At 40.6% G+C, this 14,900-nt stretch overlaps 1 protein-coding gene across 3 annotated transcripts in view; it reads right to left on the bottom strand.

The window, feature by feature from the left end:
* GRIK2 (glutamate ionotropic receptor kainate type subunit 2) overlaps positions 1-14,900 on the bottom strand; it is a 440,357-nt gene that overhangs the window by 20,029 nt on the left and 405,428 nt on the right. For 2 of the 3 annotated variants that reach the window (XM_083497626.1, XM_083497627.1), the window contains exon 16: positions 1,963-2,213. In XM_083497626.1, the coding sequence (XP_083353752.1) occupies positions 1,963-2,213 (251 nt within the window). Of the gene's footprint in view, positions 1-834; positions 1,774-1,962; positions 2,214-14,900 lie in introns of those variants that run through there. The other variant, XM_083497628.1, reaches the window with a different exon arrangement.

The following is a 14,900-nucleotide window of genomic DNA, read 5'->3' as shown; positions in this document are numbered from 1 at the left end:
ATGAGGAGGTTTTTTGGGGGGAGGGGTTAATAATAATAATACTGTTTACCTAACCAAGTCTTACACAAAAGTGTTAAGAGGTTTTGAAAATGTCCTCTGCATTATATAATTATTGCTAATTATTATTAATTAGTATTAATAATTTATTATTCTCATTCCAATGTATTATTATCATCACCCCAATGTATGCTGCATGATGATAGTCTCTGAGGTAATTCATCCGCATGTACTGTGTGAAGACCTTGACCTAACAGCCATTCTTAATGGTTATTGAAATTCAAGCTTGCCTTCCCCATGTGGTAATGAGTGGAGCAAGGGACACTTGATTCATTTGGATTGTTGGAAACAACATGGGTATATTGTGCATTAAATACCACCCACTGAAACAACCCCACCAATGTGATAAATAACCTTCTCCCCTCAAAAAATAATACTACAGTGGTACCTTGGTTCTCAAACTTAATTTGTTCCAGAAGCCCATTTGATTTCCGAAATGTTTGAAAACCAAGGCGCGGCTTCTGATTGGGGCAAGTGCCCCGGAAACAATAGCCGACAGCCACTTCAGATGTTCAGCTTCCAAAAAACATTTGAAAACCGGAACACTTACTTCCAGGTTTTCAGTGTTTGGAATCCTAGGTGTTTGGGAACCAAGGCGTCTGAGAACCAAACTGTAATCAGCTCCCAAAACAGCCTTGACTTCTTGGTAGTGGGGCCATCTCCCTTCAGATGTCAAAGAGAAATAACTACATAAGCTTTTAGAAGACATCTGAAGGCAGCCCTGTATTGGGAAGTTTGTAAGGCAGCCAGATGAGCGGGGTATTATTATTTTTTAATTATTATTATTATTTGCATATATCAAATTATTTTTACTTATTAGATTTTCTGTAGGAAGAAGACATCTGAATCAAATGTAAGTCAAAAAAAAAAAAAACAGAGGGTGGGTTGGCATTCTGATGTCATGGTCTGGATTCTACAAAAAAAAAAAAACTTGCATGCATGAGCAACACTGATTTCACAATAAACTGCCATCTGGAAGCACCCTATATCAGTGCAAATTCAGAAGTCCCAAAACTATTAAAAATAGTTATGTATATTATCCATAGCATCTGAAAAAGGGGCAAAAATCTAAGCACATACAGTTCTTGGATTTACTACCAATTTGAATAAAAGTAATAGTTTTAAAAATAGGAATGTAAGGAAGTCACAAGCTCCTCAATTATGCATGACATATTTTCTCCAAGTTGTAAAAATGTATATTCAAAGTAAGGCATAAAAACAGATGACATAATTTACCTCAGAGTTATATATTACATATATTCACATAAATATTATTAAAACATAAATTATATGGATGCTTATGTTTCAAAAAGTGGTCATCCATCCACTTGTCGATCCAGTATAGAGTAAGTTCAACATTCTGAGTTTTAAAACTGGAATGTGTCCGAGTTACAAGGTATAAAATCATAATCAGTAGTAAATCCTTCATATATTGATCTAAATGCTTTTCCAGATGCTACCACCATAAGTTTGAAGAGTAAACATCTTCCAGAAAGGACATATAGAAAGAAATTTTCTAGACTTCTGACTTTGGACTGAAAGCAGGTTGTGCCACTTAAAACCCAGATCTATCTGTAGAAGGTTAATTGTTTCCCATTACAGATTTCGCTTTCTTCTTCATCCATAAAATTAACTGCAGTGAACTTCCAGGAGCAAAAAGGTGTCTTTTTTCAAGCTTGAATAAGAGGAGAAATAGTCACTTGTCCTGAAAGCTGGCTACAATTAAAAATATTGAAGACAAATTAAAAGTTGTATAAAGATGACAGCTCCAGTGCTCATTCACTACGAACTTCAATGACGTGTGCTAGACTATTAAAGACATCAGAATGGCTTTTCAGTTGGTTGCCCAGAGGGCTACGAGTATATCATCATGGTAGAATTAATGGCGAAAAGGACAATATTTACCTTTTCCAACTGGGCATTTTTTTTGGATTTGTACAAAAACTCCCCCACTGCCACAAAGACGGAGAGAACCAATCCTGCTGCCAGTACGATGAAGATGCCACCAATGTTTTGTACTCCAAGGGCACTTGCATCCTTGCTCTCCTCTTCCGGGCAACCATTGCCTCGCCACCATTTCTCCTTCATCATGTGGAGCTTGCCTTCTTCTTGCAGGTGGAGAATTGCGATGGTTATTTTGTCTCTGTAGGGGGACCCTGCAAGAGGGAACACACCGGTTAATGAGTCACACTTGCAAATGCTTCATCCTGTTTCATAGTTATAAGTGGGACCCTCTGACAAAATGTTGCTTTGGTATATTATTTATACCCCACCCGTCTGGCTGGGTTTCCCCAGCCACTCTGGGCGGCTTCCAACAAAACATTAAAATACAATAATTCATCAGATATTAAAAGCTTCCCTAAACAGGGCTGCCTTCATATGTCTTCTAAAAGTCAGATAGTTGTTAATTTCTTTGACTCTGATGGGAGGATGTTCCACAGGGCAGGCACCACTCTATTTCACCCCCATCCCCTAAAAACCTCTCTACAGTCAGCACTCAGTCACCACTGAGTATGGCCGGTCCTTGTTCTCTTGTGAGGGTTTGGGGGGGCAAGTGGGATAGGATGGACACAATAATGCCCAATACCAGCTGCATTAAACTCTTGAATTTCTGCATTGGTTTCTATAGGCAACTATCACTTGCGTACTGAGGCCCCGTGACCACCCTGCTCCCTAAAGTGCAAATAACTAGACAACACATGGCGTATTGGTTTTGGGATCAAAGGCAGGGGGAGAGAATGGCTAATGGCCATGCAAGCTGGGCATTTAAACTTCCCCTGGGCATGGCACCAAGGGATACAATTGGTCGGTTGGTCCTGCGACCAGGGGAATGCCCACTAACACCTGCTGCCATTGGCCCAGTTGTGGCAGGAAGATGATCTGCCATGCAATAGGCTGGTTTACCGGGGGGGGGGCTGGGGCCCACCCACAGAGGCCCCCCCCCCCGTTCAGTAATGGATGAACGCGCTTCCGTATCTGGGGACATTTAAAGATAGGTTTACAGTTTGAACTAGGAAATGGCCTATTTAGACACTGAGATTTTATCATTCCCCCTTTTTATATTTATGTGCCTCTCCCTCCTCCTATCCCAGATAAAACCTTTCCATTTCTATACGGTTTCCCATTTCTGCCCCCTCTCTAACGTGAATCGGTATTCTGTGGCCGATGGGCCACAAAATTTGGCTGTGGCTCTCTCTCACACACACATTCCCTTTAATCTGCTGAAAACTTTCTCATGCATGGGTGTTGCTTTGGCTACATAAATGTGACCAATTCAAGACTTGAGTATATAGATTTGAAACTTGCCTACGTAATACTTGGCACCAAGGGATACTTTATTTTCATATAAATATTGCTACCCGCTGTTTCTTTCTCTTCTTGACATGCGATATATCATAGGAATGGCATTCTTTGCCAATAAACTTGTAGGAGAACAGGTCTTAGGAACTCTTATCTGGAGCCTCAAGCACCCAGTAATGTGTAAAAAGAATGTCATCACTCTAAACTTCTCCCAATCCGACACTGTCGTCTGTCCTCCCCACCCCTTTTCCATAAAGACACTGCACTTTCTCAATTGGATTTTTCCTTGATTTGTTTCTTTCTCACAGTGCAGTATGAGGAACTTGGGCTGGCTTAAGGCATTTTGCTGCCTGAGACACAGAGAAGAGGGGATCTCCCACTATTTCATGTATAGAAGGTGACCAGACTGGCAGCTGGATCTTATTTCATCAGTGGTGACAAAATAGCACCCTTCACTGAAATAAGGAGGGCAGGCTAGCTTAGGGGGCACAGAGCTGGCTGCAGAGCACACAGCTAAGTCCATTCACTACCTGCTGCCTTGCTCTGCCTAATAGTCAGGTGTTCCCAGTGTAGGTGTGTGCCCAAAGGCTTTTTAAATTGTGGCCTCTGCAATTCTATCAGCAAAGAGCGTTCTGCTACCTCAAGTCAGCATGCAATGCCAATCTTCCACCCCACCTCTTCCCATCTGACTAGTCTTGAAAGACCATTTATTATGTAGAGGGTTTGTTCTTAATTTTAATGAGATATTGTTGTTGAGGGCTTTTGGGCAGCAATGCCCTGAGAGTCGGCATTTTTACAAATTATATGAATTAATAATGTGAGCAAAGAAGGGTTTTATTTTTGGCAAAGCGTAATCACTGACACAAACACTTTTCATGCTGAGACTTTGTATGGAAGCAGCAATATTTGCTTAAAAACCCGTCATGTGATAGCAGGGCAGCAAGTATGCAGAGAGGTGGTCATCAACAGCCTCTAGTCACTCTGTAAAACCCAGCACTACCTACTCTCTATAAGCATTCAGGAACCCAGAGCACTTGTAACATTGTGAATTGAAGCTAAAGGTGGCTGTCTAGGGAGGCATAGGCAAACTCGACCCTCCAGATGTTTTGGGACTACAACTCCCATCATCCCTGATGACTGGTCCTGTTAGCTAGGGATGATGAGAGTTGTAGTCCCAAAACATCTGGAGGGCCGAGTTTGCCTATGCCTGGTCTAGGGGTTACAACTGCTACAGGGGTTCATGTTTTGTCCCATGTTTAGGGAGAAAATGTGAAGTTCTACAGTTAGGCAGGAAGAACCAGCTGCAGAAATATGAGATGGGAGATACCTGGCTTTCCAGTAGCACATGGGAAAAGGATCTAGGGGTCTTAGTAGATCAGAAGTTTAACCTGAGTCAACAGTGTGGTGCAGCACTTTAGGTTCAGTCAGTCAACCAGCTACAAATCTACCTAACAGTTACCTCATGCAGCCCACCTTTTACCAGCTTCTCTACAAGAATATCATGGGGGCCCTTGTCCAAAGCCTCAGTGAATCAAGATACACTACATCCACAGCATTCCCCTGACCCACCAGGCTTGTAACTCCATCAGAAAAGAAACAAGATTCGTCTGGCATGACTTGTTTTTTGAGAAACTCACCACCCTGAAGCCAATACCAATTAATTAGATCATATACACCTTAATCCAAAAATTATTCTAAGAGCCACTGAGATGAGTCCGTAACTAGTGTGCAGCACATTTAGCGCAAACATAGCATAACTGGCACACTCATGTCCATAATAAGATCTAATGCCAGGCCATCTCTTCCCACACATGAACATGTGGTACTTCGACATAATCCCAGTATATACGTCAATATCTTTTCTAACTAGCTGCATCTCTCTAAGGATTCACACATACATTTTTTTCGAAGGTCTTCTAAGAACAATCTGCTGAATTAGGCCAATGGCCTGCTCTAGTAGCTATCCACATGCCTGTGGAAAGCCTGCAAGGAGGACATGAGCCCTCAAGAAGGACATGAGCACTCTGTCCACTTGCAATTTCAGCAACTGGTATTCAGAGGCATACTCCTGCTTTAACTCTGAGAGACTAAGGATTGAACTCTGGACCTTTTACCTGCAAGACAGCTATGAGCTTGGAGAAGGACACAGTACAAGGACATTTCTATTAGATTTTGTAGGGGTAGGGAACAGATGTTTTTACCCCCATCCGAACAACAGGTAAAAGGTATAAGATCTATGCTCTGTCCACAGGCTTTTCAGGCACAAAATCACATTTCTCGAATCACACACGTACACAAAGCATAATCCAGTGATAGGCAGTAGATACTAACAGAAGCCCCTTATTAGAATTATTTGCAAGGGTTGGCAGTTTTTCCATGGATAATATTTGAAAGATCTTGCAGAAACATTTCTAGAAATAATCTAGTAATGCAACAACATAGAAAGATTTGCAATGCCATCAATTTTTCCCTAAAGTGAAAAGCAAATTAAACTAGGATAGCTATAACTTGAAGTTATAAGAGTAGTGAAATGTTTTAGGGAGGCTTTTGCACATATCTAATGAGCAATATACCTACTGATGTATAACTGTCTCTTTCCTGCTCTGCATTTACTGATCTATTTTTAGGCATGTTCATGCTGATAGGAAACATGTTTTCTATGTTTGCAAAAGTCATAGCACACGCAATAAATAAGAATCAAAATGATGATAATCATGTAATTAGAGTCTAGCTAGCCAAGATTCTGACACAGAAGAACCAAATGGATCAGGAAGACCAGTGTGCAAACCTTGGGAGGTGCTGGATCTAGACCCAAGCTCTGGCTCAGAGTCCAACAGGAACCCTGCCAGCCAAGTGCCTCTTGAGCAGGAGCTCCAGAATCTGGGACTCCCAGAGACAACACCCCAAGTCTGAAAGATGCCATTACACCATAAGTCTTATGCTTTCTGTTCCTGGTGCCTTTTCACCAACACTGGCAGCGCTTAAGATGGGTGGTAGAAAGGCAATGGCGCCAGAGGGCATGTTTCAACTAAATTGTTGCATGTGCAGAATGAGGTTTGCTTGTACAATAGAATTGGCTATTCCCCTCTCATTCACCCATGTACCCTACATCCTAAATCTGCTCTGGAGGGTGGGGAAAACCCAAGAGCAGGCTGGGGAGCATGTGGAGGGAGGAGGTGAGGAAAGACCTGCTATGCAAGCAAACCTCATTACCCACATAAATACCCCACTTACAGCTATGCTGAAGTCCACCTAGAAGCTCTAGGCTACATGATTATTCCTTCCAAGTTATCCATGAATGGAGCAGAGCCTGGAAGGGTTAGTTGGGTTCACGATGGAGTAGGCCTCAGTTGAGGTCCAGACTCAGCCTCTTCAGGCATTCCTTTCACCACAGAGTTAAGACTGCGGGGGGAAGCAAGTGGCAGTGACAGCACTAACCTTGCTTCCTTTCAGTAGTTCAAAGAGGACTGATGCAAGGCCACTATAGGCTCTTGTGCCCTTTCGTACCTTGGAAAAAGCATGAAGGCACAAATAGGGGATTGGGGTGGGAAAGAGAATTAAGTTTGGCTTTCAATGTAAACCGACCTAATTTGTGCTTCCTGAAACAGTAAGTAAACTGAAGCACTGCTAACGTCTGAAATTCACACTACTCTCAATTTTGTGATGCAATTTTCCAACCAAATAATGTGTATAGAAACAGGCATAATAGCGGAAATCATGCACAAATGTGTATTTGTTAAAATAATGTACAAGAGTGCATTATATTAGTGGAAATGGCATAAAGAAAAACATGGCTATTAGGTGAAGATCATACTAAACGCTGACAAATTTTCCCAAGAGCAGTTTTTGTTTTTGTTTCTTAAAAAAAAAATGCAAACTGATAGGGGGATCTGAACTTTAGATTTTAAAAATGGGAAATTGAAAGTGAAAGATTTCCCTATCTGGGTGACACAAGGAGCCCATGGGGTAGTGTAGATACACACACACACAGACCCGCTGCAGAGAATCGTCTTCCAACTCGAAGACACCAAGGAAAAGATGCACTAATCTTTGCTTCATATTCCAGGGCTCTTGTTGTCTACCTGGAAATGTCCAAGGCAACTTGAGCCTCACTCTACTCACTTAAGACATATGTTGTACCCTGTGGACACCCACTTGTGCCCAAATCCAGAATGTCATTCTGTGTAGAGAACACTGCAGACCACAGGAGTTGGGAGTTATCCCTATTTGCATCGCTTCTCCTGGAGTTTGTTTTTCTTTGGAGGAATGGGAGATTATAGATGCACAGACATAACTCCCCACAAGGTTCATTTTCTGCTTCAGATTTGCTCCTCTGAAAGCTGCTTTTCCGTGACAGAAGCAGCTGCTCAGGTTTTGTCACACACACATTTAGTAATAAATATTGGGTCTAAAAGGTAAAACCATGTTTTACCATTGTGGTCCCCCTGGATCAGTGCGACTTTCCCCTTTTCACCAATAGATAGCAATATATTATGCTGAAAGCCATTACTCTAATATATAAATACAATACAGACATTAAATATTCATTTAATCTTAATTATAATAGCTCAACATTCCCCATAGATATTTCTGACAATGTGTGTTATCCTAGATTTAATTAAGGTGCTTGGGGAGCAGAAACAGGATCCTAAAGGGAGACCAAAGAGCACATTTATAACACCTCTTATCATTATTATAAATTTCAGGCCAAGGGAATGAGCTATTGGGAATGCATAAATGGTGCATAATATAAAGCTGAAGGAATCCGCTAAACCTGTGTTTCCATTTTCTTCTACTTACACCCTGTCCCCATCCCTTTTCGGTCCTGGGGGGACTGTAGCAAATTTTCATAAAACTGATTTGAAAGCAGCAGAAAGGAAATGTAATCGCAGTAATGCTGTTGCTTAAACTACTGGGAACACTGTAGCTTTGTGAAAATATGCACACAAAGCAGCTGGGAGCACAATTTTGTTGCATTTGGGAAGAGAGAGCCGCTAAACATCTGTACTTTTTTTTTATTTTAGCACACAGGCTGCAAGCCAGTCTGCCATCATAGGCAACCCATAAAGGCTCAAATCATTCATAGTCTGGCTCATAGCCACCAGAATAATATTTTGCTAAATGGGTATCTGTTTGGTTACTTACGATGCACTCATTTGGATAAAACCATTTTCTCTTTTAAAATAGGATGAAGTAATATTGCGGGGGGCTCAAGCATGCTCTCACTCCTTACCACACATCTGAGACCAATTCAGCCTGTATCAACCAATCCTGCCAAATCACATCATTCTTTAAACAGTGCTTGGTGTTGAAGCTCATCTGCATGGTGGGTATGCAAAACCAAATTATGCAGCATGTGTAATACATACTATGCTGATTTCATGAAACACTTGGCACTCTTCCAAGTGACAGAAAACATCTTTGCTCTGTAGCTTTCTGCAAATACCTCTTCTGTGTGTGGCAATGGATGGCTGTCAGTCACAAAGGTTTAATTTGGCTCTCTGAAATCCACCCAAAGGCGAATGCTTCCATTCTTTCCTATGATTATAGAGGAAACCCGTTCTGATGAGTCACTCTCTTCCAAAGTGTCTTTTTGTGTACTAAGTCCTTAAGCTCCTCTAATACAGTGGTCCTGGACTCTGACTGGAAATAGTCACTTCTTTAATAATAGGTGTCATGTCATGTCTCACTTTAACTTCATAGACCAACAAATCAATGTGCACAGCAAAGTTTCTTCTTAAAATGGTACTTAGTCACAACTGAAACTGCTGTTTGAAGTGCTGTAGTGATTAGCTGAGCGCAAGCTATCTGCCCATATACTACTCCTGAAGATGAATGAAAAAAAAAAGTGTTTCCATTATAGGAGTGCTTTTGCAAATGCAGGTACAGAAAATACATGTATACCAAAACAAAAGTCACATTTACAAGCAGATGGCCACGGACAGGGATGTCTCCATAGCTTATCAAGTGCAATGTTTGCCAAGTGAGTTGCAAATGTACAAAGCAATAGAAGTAGATTGAAAATAATAGGATGGAGATTGCTGAGTCCAACATTTCTCCTACAGTCTGAGGATGTGGCAGAAATATTAACTGTGCACAGGTCATTCCCCCCCCCTCAGTGTATGAGGAGCTGATTCTGTTCACACTCAAAACAGCAACATCTGTCACCATAATTGCATGGCAGTAAATAATTATGTCTTGACTGGATTAGCTGCTCTGGCATATCTCTGTCAAATGCCCAGTCTTTCTTCAGTGATTGCACTGAGCTTAGTGATTACAGAGCATCCTGTGTAGTTTAGTTTATGTATATCCACAAGGAAACCATGTCTTTTCTTGTACTTTGCGTTTTCTAGGTCTGTGATTTTTCATACATATTCTCTTTGTAAGCATTTATGTGCCTTTTCATTGCATTTTTCTTCAACTTGAACTGTGCCTCCTGTATCCTCATTATTTTTTCCCTCCCGATTCTTTTTTGCAAGGCATATAGTTTGCTCAGTAAGATAATCCCTAATCAGCTCATCTGCCATATTTCCCAGTTCACATGTAACAATTAGTTTCCTCAGTGCGGCAATAAGTTGCAATATTTGTTCCCCGGTTTCTCTTCACGCTGGCACAATTCATAGATATCGCCAACTACCACATGCACTTTAAGCACACACACAATACTTGAACTCTGCAGATAAACTGTGTTTGTTTTCATACCACAGACATGTATCAACTAGTGATGGAAGAATCTGTCATTTTCAGCTTCTCTCCATTTCACATTTTTTTACAATCTTAAATTCAGGTTTCCAATTATCTACAGCAATTTTCGATTTATTTATTTTTTAACCCTCATGAAAATTTTGTCTCAGTGTTTTAGTGTGAATTTCTCCTAATAAACATTTTGGCTATAGTTTTGACTAATATAGACATTATTGCAAGTAATTTCTCCGAATATAATACATTTAATGTTATCCCCACTGACATATATGGATTTTATGAAACAATCCCCTAATATATGCATTTTGGTACACAACTGTCTCACAAATGTGCACTGCAAAAAAAAAAAAAAAACATAGCAAAATTTGGAGGGGTATGAATTTGAAAGGATAGCTGTATTTTGGTTCATTTTATAAAAAGCTTTTATTAAATGTATATACTGCCCATCCTCCTAAAAGAAGCCAGGACAACAACAATCTTTGGGTTCAAGAAGTGAGAATCAGGCAGTTTCTTAGCAAAATATGAACAAAATCAAATTTGTCCTCACCCTTACCCTCAGCATAAGATTGGAGGAAGCAGGCTTATATTTAGTTATATTATTTGTTCTCTGCCTAGTTATGTTATTTGATTTCTGCTTGGTGCACTCTGATGTATTCAGAGACAGAAAAGTCCCTTTCACTGACAGAAAGAGTCCCACTCACTTCTTGCCCATCCTACATGATTGCCATCATGCAAGGTAGAGAACGGGGTTGTCTTTAGGGCTCATCTCCACCCAAACACCCCCGTTCCTCCATTGGGTGTGTGTGTGTGTGTGTGTGTGTGTGTGTGTGTGTGTTGGCTATTAAGGCATTATGAAGAATGTCTTAATAGCTGGGAAGTATAACCTGCACTTTAGGCCCTAGTAAGGGAAAGGAGAATTTTGTATGTTAAAAAAAAGTATGGAGAATGTATTAGAGGAGAAAAGAAAGCTGACAAATACCTAATCCCTTTATTGCAACTGCTGAAAAACTGCTAAGAAGCAGAAAAATATAAAATATCCTAATGCAATATGGGCTATAGCTTTCAAAATAATCCTTTTATGATATCTTTTGTCTGGGTGTTTCCATAGAAATACAGATCATTCTTTTGTTAATTTGTTGCTCTGCTGGAAACTTCTGGTCCGACAGTTGAGTTTAATGCAACAGTGTTTGTGAGGTTTATATATTTCAGATTCTGGCTACCTGCTATACTTGCCTATCATCCATCTAACTTTGGCCATATTGTCCAACAGTGCACCCAAGTTCTTTTTTTAAACCAATTTGAAAACATTGATCCTTATCTGTTTTCTCAGTATTTTCTGGACTTGTTTGTTTGTTTCAGCTAGCTGTTAACAACTAGTGTCACAGAGGGGTGGATTAATTCTAATTCATTTATAATAAATATAATTTGAATTGGTCATTCTACGTCTCCAGCTTTGTGTTTGTAAACCTTGATTCCTAGAGATGGGGCATGGTAGAAATTTATTGTACAATCACCACCACAGATGCTATTTGAAACTCTGGTACCAATCGCTGAGCAAAATCTTCTGTCCTCTCTTTCCTCCTTTTTTTGGGGGGTGGGGGTGATGAACTAGTGTGGACCTACTATTTCAAATATAGCAGCTCTCTGAAATTCCAGTGACAGCAACAACAGTGATGACTTTCACAACAGCTTTGGACTTAGGCAGAAACTGGCTATACAGTTAACATAAATGTCTGCTTATGAGATATTCCTATAAAAACCATACAGGAAGCAAGAAAAGGAAGGCACTTGCTTTCCTTTCAGTATCAGTCTGCCTAAATGAAGATGCAAATCTGGAGCAGAGTTTGAAAGATGGGTACTTGGGTAAATAATGGGATGAATTCTTGAAAAGGCAAAGCTAGCATTGCACAATTCAGTATGAAGTTTGAAATCACTCCCGGGAGGTAAAAGACAAGTAATGCCGGCTGGGTAACCTAAACAGTTTATTATTGGCCATTGCATAGCATTTAAATATCACACAAAATTACACGGTGAGTTTAAAGCCTACTTGAAGCAGGGATTCCTCACACAAAGGTAGAACAGCAGCATTGTAATGCATTCATTACTGCCTTGGATAAGGATAAATAATTCATGAAGTCATATTCCTAGCAGAGGTATGAAGCAGCAGATCATTAATTATTGCCTGAAACCCCTTTTTCTGTGGCGAAGCCTTCAATTTAAGGGAAGGGAGTGTGAGATCCCTCTTTCTAGACGCTATGTCCGATGAAATAATATGAACAAGACAGGTCTTCAAAATGAGCTTATTCCAAACGCCATTTTAATCATGTGCTCCTCAGATGACTGACAACAGAGAAGGAAAGAAAAATCTCCACAAACAATACTAATAATGCTGCCAAAATAGATGCTTTAATGTCTGCCAAAGATTCCTTGAATCAAGGAAGCCGACCAATCTCTTTGTCTGTCCAATCAAGTTTATCTCTCTCTCACTCTCTCTCTCTCTGGTACAGATGACAGCAACTAAGCTGGAAACTGACAACAACAGCAGGAAAAGAAATAATAAAGCAATGTACAAAGAAAAGAAAAGAAAAGTGGAGGTCTACAGCAGAGACCTTCACTCGATCACAGAACCTCCATAGATCACCATACAAAATATGGTGAAAATTGAATTCTAGACAGACACAAGTGATGTGAAAGCCTCGGGGTTTTAGTCTAAACTTTTGAACTTACATGAGTATGTTGGTTTCAAGGGGTTTGAGCCAGTGTAACTCTGCTGGAAGGCTGTGTATTTATTCATATTCTTTTTCTTCTGATAGATGCTGAACAACTTTTAGATGGCCTGACAGCATGAAGCTTTTCTGACAACGTTATTTGAAACAAGATGGAAGCAACATTCTTAACAGAGGCAAGAGTTTGTCCACAAGGAAGAGAAGAAAGATTTCAGACCCTATCTATCTTCCACAATTACTTACATTTTAGTTCCTTTTCTTGTAAGCACTTTTGCCATAATCATGGTACAGTCAGGGGAGTGAATCCAGAATTGCTGTTGACCAAGTTATATTGGGGGGGGGGTGTCAAAAGCAAATGGAAGATGTCCAGGAATCAGCTTTGTAAAACTGAAATATTGGCAAGGGTTCCTGTCCCTGTGTTGGAAAGCTTATGTGCAAATGGGTTGGTTCCCTTCAGACTCATCCAATGGTGTGTTGGCTCACAAAGTGCTGCTAATGTATGCATCAGCATCAAAGAGGTAGAACAGAAGAGAATGCCCCCAAAGGCCTTAAGTTCTAGGAGGACCCCCTCTAGAGGAGGACCCTCAAAGCAACTGGAAAATCGGTGGCATTTATGCACCTGAGGTACCTCCACCGAGTTAGGAAAGCCTAGAAGGCCTGCACAGTTTAAATGAAACATGCAAAATCTTTGCAGGCTACTTGTTGATCCTAAACCTCTGCTGCCTTGTGGGATATCTTGGGAGAAGACAAGACTAAGCAGTAAACCCTACACATATCCAAAGTGGACTACCTAAGATGGTTGGATGGCCTTGTACACCTCCTTCCAGCAACTCCTGCAGCCAAGCTGGTGTCCCATGTATTTCCTTTGGACCACACTAGTGAGGCCGGGGGGGGGGGGACTTGTGTCTGGGCAGCCCAGGGTCTCCATTTACACTGCCCAGACTTGCGCCCCAGGGGTACTGCAAACACAGTGGTTTGACTTCACCCCAGGAGGTGCACTCCACTGTTTCTCAAGACAGATGGATGCCAACAGCAACTTGCTGATAAGATGAGCAGGTGACAGCAAAGGTTGCAAGGTTTTTGGCTGGGGCAATTAGAATAAAGATCCACTGTTTGACTATTGATTCAAAACCCTAAAATGTATAATTGACTTGTTATTTCTATTCTTTGTATATCGTATTGTTGTTTTATTGCTATGGCCGATGGCTGATGTAAATAAAGATTCATTCATCCATCCATTCAGCTTGCTGATATGGGTGATACTGAGAGGTAGCTCTCAATATTCCTGGCAAACCACTGAACACAGAATGAAACATCTGCCACGATTAAATTCCAAGTTGTTTTCATTTTGTGTGATGTGTACCACAGATTCTGGGGTAGATAAACAGACATACAGCTTATATATTGGTTTGACTATAATCTTAGGTGGATTTATTTCATCCCTAGTCACACTGGACACATCTTATACAGTAGGTGGATCTGTTGCTGGTGTGAAAAGTCAATGTGTAATTTTGATTTCTCCAAATCCACCATGGTTGTAATCAAGTGACATAACCACATACACATTGGGCATTCTTACAGATCCATAGATTTCTCTCTCTATCTAGGCATATCAGCCTAGATAAGTAGAGTGAGTTGTAGTGTGCAAGCTGAAGCTAAATGTACCACAGCTTTTTATTATTCTATGCACTCTGGCTCACTCTGGCAATTTCTTTCCCTCTAGCTTGCTTGCTTATTTTTCCTTGAATGGTCTTGACAAAACTTATTCACATTTTTTTTTATTCAGCCAAAAAAGACTCCCAGTGGGTTCTAGATTACTTTTTTAAAAAAGCAATTGTTGCTCTCTGATGTACCATCTAAAAAGACATGACACAAACTGAAAACAGCTTGGGAGGGAGAGGGGGAGAAAAGCAAACTCATAGTTACAAGGTCTTCTGATGACCACCTGGGGCAGAAAAATTGAAGATAATGTGCCAAAAAAACACAGTTCTCCCTTATACTGTATCTTCCAGGCACCTCTATCTACCATAGCTACCTATTGACTTGCACATCCCAGGCACTGATATGCAGACATGTTTATGTGTATACACAGTATTTAACTTCTCATTTGCATCA

This window comes from Podarcis liolepis, assembly GCF_965112155.1.
Source record: "Podarcis liolepis genome assembly, chromosome: 3".
Lineage (NCBI taxonomy): Eukaryota > Metazoa > Chordata > Lepidosauria > Squamata > Lacertidae > Podarcis > Podarcis liolepis.
The sequence above is the reverse complement of the archived record's forward strand: the minus strand, read 5'-3'. Positions and strand labels throughout refer to the sequence as shown.